The sequence below is a fragment of the Arabidopsis lyrata genome, assembly GCF_000004255.2.
Source record: "Arabidopsis lyrata subsp. lyrata unplaced genomic scaffold ARALYscaffold_3, whole genome shotgun sequence".
Taxonomy (NCBI): domain Eukaryota; kingdom Viridiplantae; phylum Streptophyta; class Magnoliopsida; order Brassicales; family Brassicaceae; genus Arabidopsis; species Arabidopsis lyrata.
The window spans coordinates 12,017,109-12,032,423 of record NW_003302553.1 but is presented as its reverse complement, the minus strand read 5'-3'; the positions used below and the strand labels follow the sequence as shown (position 1 = coordinate 12,032,423).

Genomic DNA, 15,315 nt, shown 5'->3' with positions numbered 1-15,315 from the left:
TTTCCCGTAAAATTTTTTCCCGCCAAAAAATTTTTTTTACGGGAAAAGTGATTCCGCAATTTTTTTGGCGTTAAATTTTTGGCGGAAAATTTTTGGCGGGAAAAATTTACAAGGTATTTTAAAGGTTTTTTACAGGGTATTTATAAGGTTTTACAATGTATTTTAAAAGGTTTTACAACGTATTTATAAGGTCTTTATAAGATATTCTAAGATTTTACAAGCTATTTTATAAAGTTTTACAAGTTATAAGGTTTTACAAGTTTTTTATAAGGTTTTACAAGTTATATATACCTTATAAAACCTTATAACTACCTTGTAAAACCTTTTAAAATACATTGTAAAACCTTACAAAACACTTGTAAATACTCCGTAAAACCTTTAAAATACTTTGTAAATTTTTCCCGCCAAAAAAATTGCGGAATCACTTTTCCCGCAAAAAAAATTTTTTGGCGGGAAAAATTTTTACGGGAAAATTTTACAAGGTATTTTAAAGGTTTTTACAAGTGTTTTGGCGGGAAAATTGCGGGATCACTTTTCCCGCCAAAAAATATTTCATATTTTGTGGACCTAATTTTGTTTCAAATAAGGGTAAAATAGTCATTAAAAATTAAAAGAGGGCAAACTTAAAAATAGACTCTCAAAGAGGGCATTTTTGAAAAAGAGTATTGAAAAAATGGCATTTTTAACAATTTCTCTATATTTTATTTATTAAAAGTATCGTATAAATATACTTGTGTCAGGAGAAACCAAACAAATTAGTGGTATACTTTAGTATTTTCCTAAAGTAGCTAGAGAAGCTTTTTTTGTGTGGTTGTGTATAATAACTCGAAAGGTGATTACTATTAAGATAGTATTATAGTTTATGAGATGATGCTACCAACATAAGAAAAACTTGTAGGAGTACGAATGTTTCGAGATTAATACGAATGTCGCTATATTTAGCATGCCTGTGAGGGGATTAATTATATAAAATTTCTTTATAATTAATAGCTTCTTCGCATTCTATTAATAGACTTTATTTTAAGTCCACATGATTAGCTGAAATACATGTTTCCATTTTGTACAAACGTTTTTCAACAAAGAAAACATTTCAAACGCTATCATTTTTGCGCAGGCATCTTTCGATCTTCTTTTTTTTTTTTTTTTTCTTTTTTTTTTTCTTTCTTTTTTTCGATCTTCTTGCATGTGTGGCCATCAATCATCGTGGTTCAAGAATTAAATTGTTACTCCAAAACTTTGTAAATTACTATATCATTAGGGCATATGCAAGGGTGCATCTTTGAAGTTTGATCTTACAGGAGAAAAAATATTAAAATATTGTAAGAGCTTTAATTAAGATCTTTTGTAAACTAATTGATTATTGGTAGAACATGTTTAGATCATAGGAATTGATTTGAAATTGAAATAATGTAAGATCATTAGTTTACAATTTTAAAAACTTTAAGAAATAACTTTTAAATTGCAAACTTAAAAAACTTATACTAAAATAGATTTGAAAATAAAAAGAAACACAAAATATAATATCAAATTTTTATGAAACAAAAAAGAACATTAAAGATATAAATAAAAAAACAAACAAACAAACATATTATTTAATTAAACCCTAGCATAGATTTCGGATCGAAGGAGAAATGAAATGTTTTTTTCCTTTGCAAAAATTCGTAGCCAATGATGAAGCGCCACGTCACGCTAAAACTGGGCCAAGAACAGTTCTACAACAAGAACAGATCTACAACAGATCTAATACTATTCACAATATTTTCTATTTTTAAAAGGCTAAGAACACCTAAGAGCATCTCCAATGGAGAGCTCTCTCCATGAGACTCTCTCAAAATTTTTATTATAAATTTCTTGAAAATATGAGATGAGAACTTTTAGGTTTTTTTTTAGTTTTTCATAGTCCATTGGTAGGTTCTCTAGTGAGGTTCTCTTAGGAAAATTTTTTTATTAAAAAATATTCTTTCATAAAATTTAATTATTATTGCAATTCATAAAAAAAACATACATTATTTCAAACATTTCTAAAAAGATGTGCAAAAACAAAACCGGAATAACGATTAGTTGTACCGTTGAGTGTTGCGAAATTTTTGCTATATATTGTATCATATAGCATATTATCTGGATTAGCTTAGTTTACATGTCTTTCGTATAAAGTTCGTGTGTTGAAATATTCATATTATTCACTACACAATGAAACTTTCGATTATTTCCAAACCCAAAAAACAAAATCAAACAAACTGTAATATTCAGTATCCTACTGTCAAACGCGGATTTACATTTTTGGTGTTGTGGATTCATGTATCAGCCGCACCATTTGGATTCAAACATGAGTGTGAATTAGAGAAATCGAAAGGTTTTGTCATTGAAACATGGCCAATTGAATTTAAGTTATGGACATGTAACGAGCCAATCACTTTGACCTCACTGTAATAAAAGATGGGAGTCAGCGAGTAGCTGGTAGAGGACGCCAGTTATTGGCTTGGTGTATGACATGACCACGAGAAGTTGCAGAAAGATGTTGGTGTATAACTTCCTTGACGTGAGCAGCAGCTACTTCGCCACCACGTTCAGCGAGTTCTAAGTAAAGTATTGATTTCAGCATTGCCCCTTCCTGCATCATCCCATTACATTCATTAGTTCCATGTCAAACTCTTCTCATAACCTAAAATCCAATCATTATATTTGATACAAACTTAACTGATTTTAGAAAGATGAAAAAGACAGAAACTGAACATTTCCACAAATGATCTAAGCACCCCGTCCCAAACATAGTATATCAGCTTGCACAATTATCTAAGAACATGTCCAAACATAGCATTATCAGTTTCCACAAATGAACTAAGCACATGACTAAACATAGCATTAAGAGTTTCCACCAAGAGTGCAGCCATTAATATAAAGGACTACATACAACTTTCAATCTAGATTATGATATCACCCCATGAAGACAATACAAATTCCAGAGACTACAAGCATAAAGAAATATAACAGATATAAACACTAATAACAGACATAATCGGTAGCTCCAAGAAAAAGCTCAAGTGGACGGTACCAGAGTGTGACAACACGACTAGTCATTGTTTGCTTTTGCTTTGGGTCATAAAACGTAGCCAACCCGAAATCAGCAATCTTTAATATTCCATCATTATCTAGAGACTACACGAAACCCGCGAAGTAACCAAACCTTCAAGCTTAATAACATTAGGATGATTTATTCTATTAACCCTAATTTGTTTATCCGAAACTATGAAGACTAATCAAACATGCAATGACTCAATTAGTCTTCAATCATGCCAAAAAAACAAACACAAACGTCCAAATTGATTCAAATAACAATAATCGATGCTTAGAACTAAGAACCCTAATTTACAGAACATACACCTAATTTGAAAACAATCGAAGAACCCTAATTGACAACATCAAACTACAATATTTAATCATGAAAACCGAGGGAAAAGGACTAGATTTATACCATTAGAAACAAACGGGAGCTTCCTTTATCGATTACTCTCCGATTCCGAAGATATGGATCTCCGATTTGCTTAATCTTCCATCGCCGATGGTAAGCAGCGGCTCTGGGGATGACGAATCCGGCCGAACACACGCTCATACACCATTTTTATCTCTTAAATCTATCCTCAATCGCCGGAATCGTCGGACACAATCACATAGAAGCCATCGCCGAGCTCTCGCCAAAGAAGAGAGAGAGAGAGAGAGTCGGGAAAATAAATTGAAGAAGAGTGAAACGCGAGACCCAATTTTTTTTTCTTTTTGTTAAAAATCGTCAGCCACTCAAACAGAGACACGTGTGCGTCTCTCTTGGGTTCCCAAAACCATCTTCACAGAACCAGCTCTCTCCTCAATTATATTTTCTGATTTAATTTTAATCAGTTTTAGAGAGTTTTTTTTTTTTTTTTTGAACAAAGAGTTTTAGAGAGTTTTAAGAAGAGTTTTAAGGGTTCTCCCTTTAAATATGGCCTTACCTGTATTGAGAAACATATATAAGACAATATTTTTGTTCGTCTAAACCATCACTTGATTTTATTTACTATATATATATATATGAAAGTCTCTAACTCCGGCTACTATCACGTATTTAGAATATATATATATATATATATATATATATTATAAACCATCACTTGTTAATAACCACAAAAACTGTATGAATAAATCATACCAAAAAAAAAAAAAAAAACTCTATGAATAAAAAAAAAAAGAATCGTATTTTTTTTATTTTATTTTTAATGATTTAGAGGTTTTGGGCTTAAACCCGTACATTCTTTTAGACTAGAAATTAGAATATTTTATATAATCTTTTTCTAAGTAAGAAAGTGTGACTTAAACCGTTGATCTTTATATAATTTAGATTTTACTAGTTGAACTATGAATACTTGTTAGAATCTTGTTTCTTCGTATCTGTATCTATGTTTGGTAGTTTCATACGATACTGACCATCCAAAAAGAAAAGTCAAAAAGATCCAAATTCGAGTGTTATAGCAATATATAAGACTTATATAACGTGTTCAGATCTTCGATATAAGAGATTATGAGTCTTATTTTTTTTTGTTAGAGATAAATGTGCCTTTTTAGAAGAACGAACTAAAAATTGAAAAATTAAAAGCACGATACACAATCAAATTCTCCTAACAGAACCAACACAAACTTAAGCCAAATCTCACCAGAGTAAACAAACTCCATCTGGTTTGTAATACATTTTTAAGAGATTCACTATAATACTTAATTTAGTCATATATTTTCACATTTTGGTGTTCATGTTTCGTTCGACACTCTTGGCAGTAGCTTTGATAGAGTCTTTGGTTTCTTCTGTTGCATTCTTCACCTTATCCTTCAAATTTCCGGCAGCGTCTTCACTCCTTCCTCCGCCTTCTTCGCCACCTACACGTCCGGTCCAGTTTTATTCAGTTCAAAACCGTGTTGTCAATATATTTGGTAGCACAAATGACAATTTTATTGTCTAATTTGACATATTATAAATTTTTATAAATCATATTAATGTATAAAGAAAGTAATGACCTTTTCTTCTGCATTGTTGGCTTCATCAGAAACGGAATTCTCCATCCTCGTACTTGTCTTTGATTAAAATTGCAAGAACTTACGAATAACGTTAATTAATTTAAAATGTGATAACTTTAATCAGAAATAAATAAAGATATAATAGTTACGTACGTGGAAGTGTTTTGTCGCGACGGGGAGAAGAACTCTAGGAGTAGGAGTTGCACCTGCGATGGGCATTGTTGCGGAGGAAAGCTGCAATAGATAAACTTGCCATTTTGGGATTCTCTTTTGTCGTCTTCTGTCTAAAGTAATTAAGAATTAGGATTAGTTTGTTAAAATTGTAGTTTTGGTAAATTTATACATTGATAAAAAAAAAAAATGGAGACCGCGAAGGAGCGTGTGAGGGAGACACGTTAAGATTTTGGTGGAGACGTGGCGAGTTTGTCTCATTGTGAGGTTTTCTGTTATGCTTTTGCTAAATTACAGCTGTGTGACCAAATCCTTTTGGTTTTACATGCAATTTTGTTTACCAACAAGTAGAACAATATATTTATGTGGATGCAAATGAAAGCTACATTTTTCAAGTAATGATTCTTAAAACAAATCTCATCATTTACGGACATGAGAAAGTCACATTAATTAACTGACCACCATTAGATGAGCATATGTATCGTTCTTCAAATACATGTCTAAATAGGATTCAATAATAATTCTTCTATACATGTTTTGTTCTTTTTATCAACACAAATAAGATGGTACACAAAATGCTTATACTAGCCCGAGTAGGCCATGATCTAGAGAAGAAGAAGATTATATGCCTTTGACCTTGGTCGTTATAATTTTGTTCCGACCATTTGGATTTTTGAGTATTTATTTATAACTTCTAAATTTTCAACCTAAAGAAAACATTAATGTAAACAAATGAGGGTGGCTTTGATTTGGTGATGAAGTAAATACGTTTCTCATGATTCAGAGGAGTAACACACTTTTAATTGTCAAGTGCTGAAACATATTTACATTTTTAGATTGTGTGAAACATTGTATATGCTCGTTACTAAAATTTTACTCATACTTTGATATTTTAACTGCTTACAAAGAATGTAAATTATGAAAATTAAACTAAGAGATACATACAAAAACAAAGTGGAAGATATTTCTTTTGGTGGACTCAAGAGATAATTTCTTGGATCAAACTGGACAAGATAAGTTTCTCTAAGTCAACTACTACAGCTTGATAAGTTTCATCAATCTGAAACTCACTTCTCCAACCCAAATCCCATACTCCACTTGTCATCTCTGTCTTCTTACCCTTTAAATCCTTCTCCAACACCAAGTGAATGGTCTCTTTAACGAAGCTGTTCTGTCCTGAAAACGTGTCTTTGTAACTTCCCAGAGACTCAAACCCATCACAGACTTCCATTAACACCTCATCAATGTGCAAAGAGCTTCTTGTGTGACACGGTTGTTCTGCTAGTAGAAGGCTTTTGCGTCTGGCTACTTCTTTGGCAAAGTCTAGTGCTAGTCTTTGGTCTGATATCACAATGTTATCTCTATTTCGAAAGTTTGATTCTCGGCTTCGTTTAGTGTTGGTGTTGAAGTCGAAAAGATCCTCTGCGTAGTTGATGAACTCTGAGGAGCTGGATAGGAATGATTTAAGAGAGATTTGGGATGCTTCTGGCTCATGAGAATAGTGAATTGTGGCAGCACAAGATGAAACTTCTCCATTGTCACATTGGCCTTTACAAGAACAAAGTAGAGACTTGTCAAAAGAAACAAACTTTAAGAATATCCTGAGAGTTGAGAACTGTAGTAATAACCTTGATTGTGAAACTCTGAAGAAGTGGTTTCCTCTGTAGAAAGTTGGTTAAGTGATCCAAGCGTGTCCTGTGAAGAGGAATGATTCTCTGAACCAAGGTTGTTGTCTTGTTGACGGAGTTTCTTCTTGGCCTAAGTGAGAAACAGTGTTAATGAAAGTATGTAAAATTAGAAATGAAATTTTATGCATTGAGGCTGTGAGAAAGTTTGCTCACATTTGGTCTACTAGCCTCACCGGACTTCTTTTCTCGGCTACCACTACTAGAGCTTGAGCTCAACCTGCTGGAACGTCGACTCTTGTTTCTTGATACGTCTGAAGGATTGTTCGATTTCTTTTGAGAAGCAGGATTGCTAGGTGGTTTAAGAGCTCGGTCATGAGGTCTATGTCTATCTTTACCTTCAGCAATATCCTCCTTCTTGACAACAAGCTTTTTGTTGGTTTTGTTGGTTTCCAACGGTTTTCGATCTCTTGTTAGAGTTCTGCCATTGCTTGGAGACATTAGCTTGATCACCTTACCTTCATTCTCTTCTCCTTTCCGCACCATTTCTTTCGGTTCTTTGTCTTTCTTGGTCAGACTTAATGGTAATTTCATTTTGTTGCTTCCCTTGGCTTGATGATCTTTTCTCTGGTTAATCATTCTTGGATGAACCTCCCCTTGCATTCTCGGTTTCTTAGGTACAACCGGTCGTTTGCTTCCCGGCTTTTCTTCCATCTCGGGTTGTACAACACGCATAGGTCTGATGAGTACTATAGTCGAGGGATTCTCTCTCGGAATCTCTTCAGGCAAAGATTGTAAAACAGTTTCTCTCATAGAGTTGCATCTCACAATTTCGGGACTCTCCTTATTATTCTTCTTCACCTTCTCTTGTCTTTCTGATGACAGCTTTAAAATATCCGGCTTATCGATATGATTCACCGTGCTTTTGCTCGGTTCTTGAGTTGATACATCCAAACCCATAAGCCTAGCAATCAAACTTGGAGCTCTCCGTGGAATATCAGACGAAGCAGAGGACTTTGTAGAGCCAGAAACCATAGAAGATTGGCTCGAGCTAGTTGACGACGATGCAGCTCCAGAAGAAGAAGCAAAATCATTTCTAACAACTCGAGTCTTAATCCCTGTAGTAGTTGTTTGTGAAACAAGATTCTGCCTAAGAAAGCTCTCTCTAATCACTTTCCTTAACTCTTCATAACAATCCTTAGATGCTACACTCTCTTGAACCATCATCCGTTTCTCAACCCGCTCTCCGAATCTATCCGACATCGATCTTTGAAACCGCAAATCGCTTCTTCCGTCTTTACAAATCCTCGGTTTCTGCTTACTATCATCTTCTTGAATACTACTTAACATAGCTAAAGACTCTTCCAAATCAAGTGCTCCTCTTAACAAATCTTTCGCTATATCCTCAGGCCTCGACACTGCCTCAAAGCTAAACCCTTTAGACCAAGACTCAATCGCACCATTCAGTTTCTGAATCCCTTTAGATACTCTCAAAAGCTGAAACGAAGAAGGAGGAACATCCTCGGTATTACTCTTCCTAGGCGCCACCGCCATTTCAGACCGCTCTTTCGCTTTCGAAAGATGTTCTTCACATCTCTGTTTAGTACTACTACTACGACTCTTACTCTGTTTCTTAATAGCTCCACATTCAACAACATCTCTTGGATCATCACACATTATGAATGATCTATAAACTCCTGATCTCAATTTCCCTTCAGGCATTGTAACTTTCTCTGCAACATAAAAGGTCAAACTTAATTCGATCTCAAAACATTGCAGGATCTTCAAGAACAGATCAAACCCTAGTTCTGAATTTTCGATCTAAGACAAAAATCAGATTTTTATAATTTCTCATAAATCAGAACTAAAGTGAAACATTTAAACACAAAATTTCAAGAAGAAAAATCTAAAAAACTAACCAAAATTGAAGCTTTTTTTTTTGTTCTTCAGTTCCTCTTCCTCTGTATCAAAATCTTTCCAAAAAAATTATCAAAAATTCTAGATAAAGTCTGTGAATTACTAAGGAAATGTAAGACCCAGATGAGAAAAACTCAAAAGATAGAAGATTTCAATCAAAAACCAACGAAGAGTCATCGCCTGCAAGTAACAAGAAGAGAGAGAGAGAGAGAGAGAGAGGCAAACGAGTCAAAGTTAAAGATCCAAGCTTTATGACTTCTTCGAGGTTTTGTGAGATTCTTACACAGATAAGATCTTCTGGGGACAAGCTGATTCAATTGTCTTAATGAAATTGAAATCTAAAGAAACATTGAATAATCTTAATTTTTTTCACTATAGGAAGAGATAGGGAAGATGAAGAGAAGGTACACGTCATCAGAAGAACGGTGTTTTTAAGTTTTCGAAAAAGGACAAAACTACTTCCGTTATTCTATAACTAATCAAGTTTTAGCTTTATTCGGTTCTGTTTATTTGTAATTTAATCATGTAATTTACCAAAATATATGTGATTATTTTGTTTAATAAAACTACAGTACTATTTGCTGGCGAGAGAATCAAAATGCGAGTGATAAAATTATTAACATGAAGAGAATACTTATTTTTTTAAGAAAGAAAAATATATGTGTGGGAATAAACTCGTGTTGGTTTATTTATTTATTTAACAGCTGCAAAACGGCCGGTAATAAAGAATAGAAATATCAGAATAATTCTTCCGTGTAGTCGTTTAACTAAATTTTAAGTTCATAAAATGTAATCAGTAGTTGAAATGAAATGAATGGCAATATTTTCAAGTGATGAATTGTGATTTAGCAAATACATAGTATATAAAGATATACTCCAGCACCATGACAAATTTAATTTTACAAAGGTTTCCACAAATTAGAATTTTAATGTGTTGTAACTTGTAATCAATCATGTAGAATAAATCCAAGAAATGCAAACAACAAATGACATTAATGTTCCTATTTTTGGAGAATTCCATTCCAATGACACTTTTCGTGTGGTTTCTCCACATTTAGTTAGCATTTATTGAAGAATATCACCATTATTTATCATTTATTATCCCATCAAGAACAGCATTTTATATGGGTCATTATAGTTAATTCGATTCTTATTGACTAGAGGTTTCACACCAGAATTTATATTCACTTGAAAATCTTCCATGTTTTATTATAAGCTTCAGGACTAAGATATTTTTCCATCTCAAACTATATCTAGTCAATTTTCATGAAATTGGCATTGCATTTCCAAAACCATAATAAACTATTAGTGGGACGATATATTTGACCATACTAAATCGTTAAAATTAAATAAAGTTGGGACTTTCCAAATTTTAAAGGAAGGAAATGGAATGAATGTAGTTTTCAATTGAGCACATTTATTAGGGCTTACAAAAGTCGGAAATATCTTCAGAACATGCACCGAATATGACTTGTGACAAAAAATGACAAACATTTTAATTTTGAAAATGTTAAAATTATCACAAGACAAATCTATATATATCTTTATAACTTAGGTAGATTTAAAAGCTTTCTAAGCTCAAAAACTAATTTTAAGACCCGAAAAAATTATGTTAGAATTCAAATTTTGGTGGCTAATGCTACTCGAATCCAAATGGCTGAGATTTTTGTTTTTTTTTTTTATTATTGGACCAAAACGACTTGGTTAAAATTAAGACTAGTCTCCTATTTTAGTATGAAGAAATTTTTTTAAAAATACTGTATAAATTATGAAAAATAAGTAAGAAAAAGTCATCTACTCCGAATTTTACAATTTTTTTGTATTTGCATCATCTCCAAAAGATAGATTTAAAATTTGAAAGGAAAGAAGAAATTCAAAGAAAAATAGAGAGAAGTGCTAATGTATTAATATAGTCACATGGTTCTTGCAAATAATGACCGCCTTTGTGCCAGCAATAAATGCCTAAATTCCTCCTTGCTTACTTCGGGTGCAAGTGTGAAATCATTGAAATTTTTTCTTTCATTTTCATATATATAAAGTTAATAAAGACCATTCATGTGCAGTGTTGGCTTTAAAAACAATTCGGCTCTTCATAGACCTTAGGACATGGAGTACTCATATCATATACTACTATATGCTCTTTTTGGTCTACCAAACTTAATATCAAATATTCGAAGCTCAGGCCATTGGATTTTTGGTAATCAGAAGCATCTCTTCTGGTTCTCAAGAACCATACACATTATACGTTTTTGATAACATTGTTCTCAATAAGTTCATACATTTTAATATTGTTTTTTTGAACTTTGGTTCTGTATCCCCAAGTCTACAATTAACTTTCTTATTAACACCTTGGAAACTTTTTATCAACCACTCAATCGTCACTTTACTTTCTTCATTAGCTCAAGTATATTGCAAAATAAGTCTTACCAATTTTATTCATTCTTATTTCCAAAACATAGCACATCTCCAAAGCCATACTTGCATCCCTTTTCAACCTCTCGTGATTAGTTCATCTACTTGCTTCTCAAGTAAGTGACATTCCTCTCCCTTAATCATTATTTAATAAATTGAGAATTAAGATTCATTTACCATTGCTCTTTTCTTATGTTACTTCTTGGTTACCAACATTTATTCTTCTGATTAATATCTCTTTTTTTACACATACCACCTTTATATATATCAATACTTGTAAATCATTACAAAGTTTCTCCCTTTCCACAATTGGCATTAACTAATGTGGGATACAGTATTTTAACAACGCATAGTAATTAATAGACAAAAAAAGAAACTCTCTTTGCTATACAATCGCCACATTGGTTTGCTTGCCTTCCTTTAAATATGAAACTAGACTTTAACTGTCTCTTGTATAACTCACTAGATGCAGCCAGAGGATCTTGTAAAGCTTGCTTCAACACTTTTGAATTAGTTTTAATCACCACTTCCGAGAAATATAGATTGTTCTAACAATTTGTTGTCTTTATTAGGGCTTCCACTTCTGCATCAAGAGTAGATCGGAGAGTTTGGTATATATGCCTTGGCTTTATACCACTTCACATTGCCTATTTCAACTCTAAGTACCCACCCTACACCACTATGATCTACATTCTTAGCCCAAGATGTATTAACGTGCGCATTTACAAATACATGCGGCTGAAGGAATCTCGAATCTACTATATTAGTCTGTCCCCAAGCTTGGGATGGAGATGTTCCATTTGCTTCATTGTTGTCAAACCATTCTTTTGACTTCTTTAAAGATCAATATTCCAAAATCTCCCAAGGCTCTACATGAATATTTGAAAAGATATTTGGGTTTCCAAATCCCCCAATCAATCTAGAAAAAATCTACATTCTCCACTATTAAACCGTCAGCCAAGTTATCTAGACATTAAAAAACAAAAAAACACTCAGGCGTCATTCTGATAGGAGGGGCCAAAGTGCAACTATCCCGAACCCTGGTGCCTCCTCCTGAACGTTAACTGGCAATCTGGTATTGTTGAATATCCAGGCAATGCTACGAGAACTTTGTAAGTTCTCTTAGTCAACCATAAACTAATATCGGATACAATTTGCAGGTGCATGATTGTTCCGTGCCCAGTAATATACGTTCACCGAATGATGATTAAACCCCCAATTTGTGGGTATGTATCCGACGATGAATCCGGCGCGAAGAAAGGCGTCATAGGTTTCCTTTGTGATACAATCCCCATCGCCAAAAACGTTAAATGAGAGCAGACCAACATACCCCATGTTTGTAAGTGAAAATTTGAATATTCCGTGCAATGAAATTAGCATTAATTCCATCAGGGATTTGAAAAACACGAGGATCCCAAAATACGGTAGTGGACACATCCATCTCCAAGAGAGGCAGAGGATACTAGGAAGAAATAGAAGGGAGACGAGAGAGAATGGGCACACAATTTAGAAAGAGCGAGATCTCTATGATAGGCGGCTCTTTACTTCTTGTGTGTAAAAATTCAACACAATTTTAGTTATGTAAAACACTAAAATTTGCTGTCAAAAAAATAAATTAAGTAGTGTTAAAACTTATAGAATTTGGGGCAAAATTTATTATTTGTCTTTTAAGATGATCAAAAAAAAAAAATTCTTCTTATTCTATATAAGAACCGTGAGAGTTAGAAACCCTTAATTTGTTATCTGGAAAACAATGACGATCATCTCTGATCTTCCGTGGGATTTGGTAGAGGAAATACTCTCTAGGACTTTGATAACTTCTCTCAGAGCGGTTGGATCCACTTGCAAACGATGGAACACTTTATCCAAAGATGAGAGCTTCACAAAGAAGCACTGTGTAAAGCAACCAAGGAGTTTCTAATAACTTGTAAATATTACGTTTCGCCAAAGAGATTCAGTCTGCATAACATCAAGGACTGGTCATCTATGAAAGCGATAGGTGCATGGAATGCTTTGTCCAGTCGATATACTTAAAGAAGTCTATCAGTGTGACGGCTTATTGTTATTAGTCACTAAGGATTCCTCGGGGCTTGTGGTCTGGAACCCGTATTTGGGACAAACCTCATGGATCAAACCCAAAAATAATTACCATGAAATTAGATTGGTATGCTATAGCTAGGATACGACAAAAAGAACAACCACAAAGTCTTGAGGTTCGTCTATGATTTTGACGGTAATGTAAGGCATGAAATCTACGACTTTAAGTCTAATTCATGGAGGGTTCTTGTTATCACTTATAACTCTTATATAACGTTTAAAAGAGGCGTATCGTTGAAGGGGAATACTTACTTTGTTGATCGTAAAGATGAAGAGTCTTTAATCTGTTTTGATTTTACAACAAAGAGATTTGGACCATGTCTCCATCTGCCGTTTGATTTCAATGGTTATGTGATTCCATCTTGAGTTAGAGAAGATCAACTTACCAACGTTGTGTTGGCCCAGTGGTAAATCTCCCAGGTGGAGGTACTGGGTTCGACGTCCGTTGGGAGAGATCTCTTCTTCAAAGGAGATGAATTTAACCTGGTGTGGGTCTCGCATCTGGAAGATGTAGGACCTTCGGGCTTGAACTTCCAGATATTCAAAAAAAAAAAAAAAAAGATGAAGATCAACTTGCGGTGTTTTTTTGCACGTATCTGGATAATTATGAGACGATGATATGGACTACAACTAATATTGAGCCCAATAATGTCTTGGAGCAAATTCTTTAAAGTTCTGGGTAATTCTTACTATCTATTTCAGTTTGAACTTTGAAGTTGACAGCCTCTGATCATTGATAAGGAGAAGAAAGTGGCGGTGGTTTGTGGTACATACTATTGCAAGTATGGCTACAAGACATCTATCATGGTTGGAGAGGATGGGTACTTCGAACAAATGGATTCCAGAGATGTGTTCTCTTATGTTCTAAGTTCGGTGCAGATCCGGTAATCAAGGTCTAGTATCTGCAGGATGCAAAAAAAAAGGAGGAGACTACTAGTAATTTCTTACGGAAAAAAGTTTATCAACTACACGAACGAGACGTCATCACATCGTCACACATGCAGACTTTAAAAATATCTTGTTAGCTACACGAACTATTGTTATCACATACGGACATCCCCGAACTAACATAAGTCATGTTGCAAACACCATAACCATCTAATTCCAGTGTACCGGTTGCCGGAATCCGGCGTCGACCACGTTGACCGACGTTGACCGGCGTTGACCAAAAATATTTTCAAAAATTTATTTTTTTTCTTTTTTTACCACAAATAATATTCAAACAACCGAGAAGGAAAAAATATTTTTTGTGGTAAAAAAATGATTGCAAAAAGGAAAATGTATATTTTGCTATATTAACAAAATTAAAGTATATAAATTCATTTTTCTCTATTATTTCTCTTTAATTTATAAACACCATAATATATGCTTTGATTTGTGGTGTTTACAAAGATATATATATATATATATATATGAATTTGGTACATACTTTCAATTACTTATTATATATATATATATATATATATATATATATATATATATCAAAGGTCATATATTTTTTCAAAAGAAAAAGATATATTTTGTTTTTAAAAAGAAAACCAACATTTGAATTTATAAGAAAATGATTGCCAAAAGGAAAAGGTATATTTTGTAACAAAATATAGCACATGAAAAAATATAGCATAAGAAAAAAATTATGGTCTATTTTTTTGGTATATTTAGTTATATTACAAAAATTTTATAAATTCATATTACACAAATTATATTACAAAATTTTTATAACAAAATATAGCACAAGAAAAAATTATGGTCTATTTTTTTTGGTATATATAGTTATATTACAAAAATTTATACCAAAATTTTGTAGTATAATTTTTTAATGGTATATTTATTTTTGCTATATTTTGTTATATTTTTAAGTAAAATTACTTAATAATTTATTTTTTTCAAAAAATTTTTTATCAAAAAATAAATAAAAAGAAAAAAAAATATTTTTTTGAAAATATTTTTGGTCAACGACGGTCAACGTGGTCAACGTCGGATTCCGGCAACCGGTACACTGGAATTAGATGGTTATGGTGTTTGCAACATGACTTATATTAGTTCGAGGATGTCC

At 33.1% G+C, this 15,315-nt stretch overlaps 1 protein-coding gene and 1 long non-coding RNA gene across 3 annotated transcripts; both read right to left on the bottom strand.

Annotated features, from left to right (window-relative positions):
* Positions 1-2,179: 2,179 nt before the first annotated feature.
* On the bottom strand, positions 2,180-3,748 carry LOC9319608. The gene is made up of 2 exons (XR_002333638.1): positions 3,473-3,748; positions 2,180-2,611 (listed from the first exon to the last, which is right to left on the bottom strand). It is a non-coding gene; the product is annotated as an uncharacterized LOC9319608 (long non-coding RNA).
* A 2,312-nt stretch (positions 3,749-6,060) lies between these two features.
* LOC9321731 lies at positions 6,061-9,184 on the bottom strand. 2 transcript variants are annotated; one of them, XM_002883493.2, is made up of 4 exons: positions 8,753-9,184; positions 7,050-8,566; positions 6,837-6,966; positions 6,061-6,756 (listed from the first exon to the last, which is right to left on the bottom strand). In XM_002883493.2, exons 2-4 carry the CDS (start codon positions 8,553-8,555, stop codon positions 6,188-6,190), a joined length of 2,205 nt encoding a protein of 734 aa, XP_002883539.1. In that variant the 5' UTR covers positions 8,556-8,566; positions 8,753-9,184; the 3' UTR covers positions 6,061-6,187. The 2 variants fall into 2 exon arrangements, with proteins under 2 accessions (XP_002883539.1, XP_020888853.1); XM_021033194.1 differs by having other exon boundaries at positions 9,034-9,184.
* Between the last annotated feature and the right edge of the window lie 6,131 nt (positions 9,185-15,315).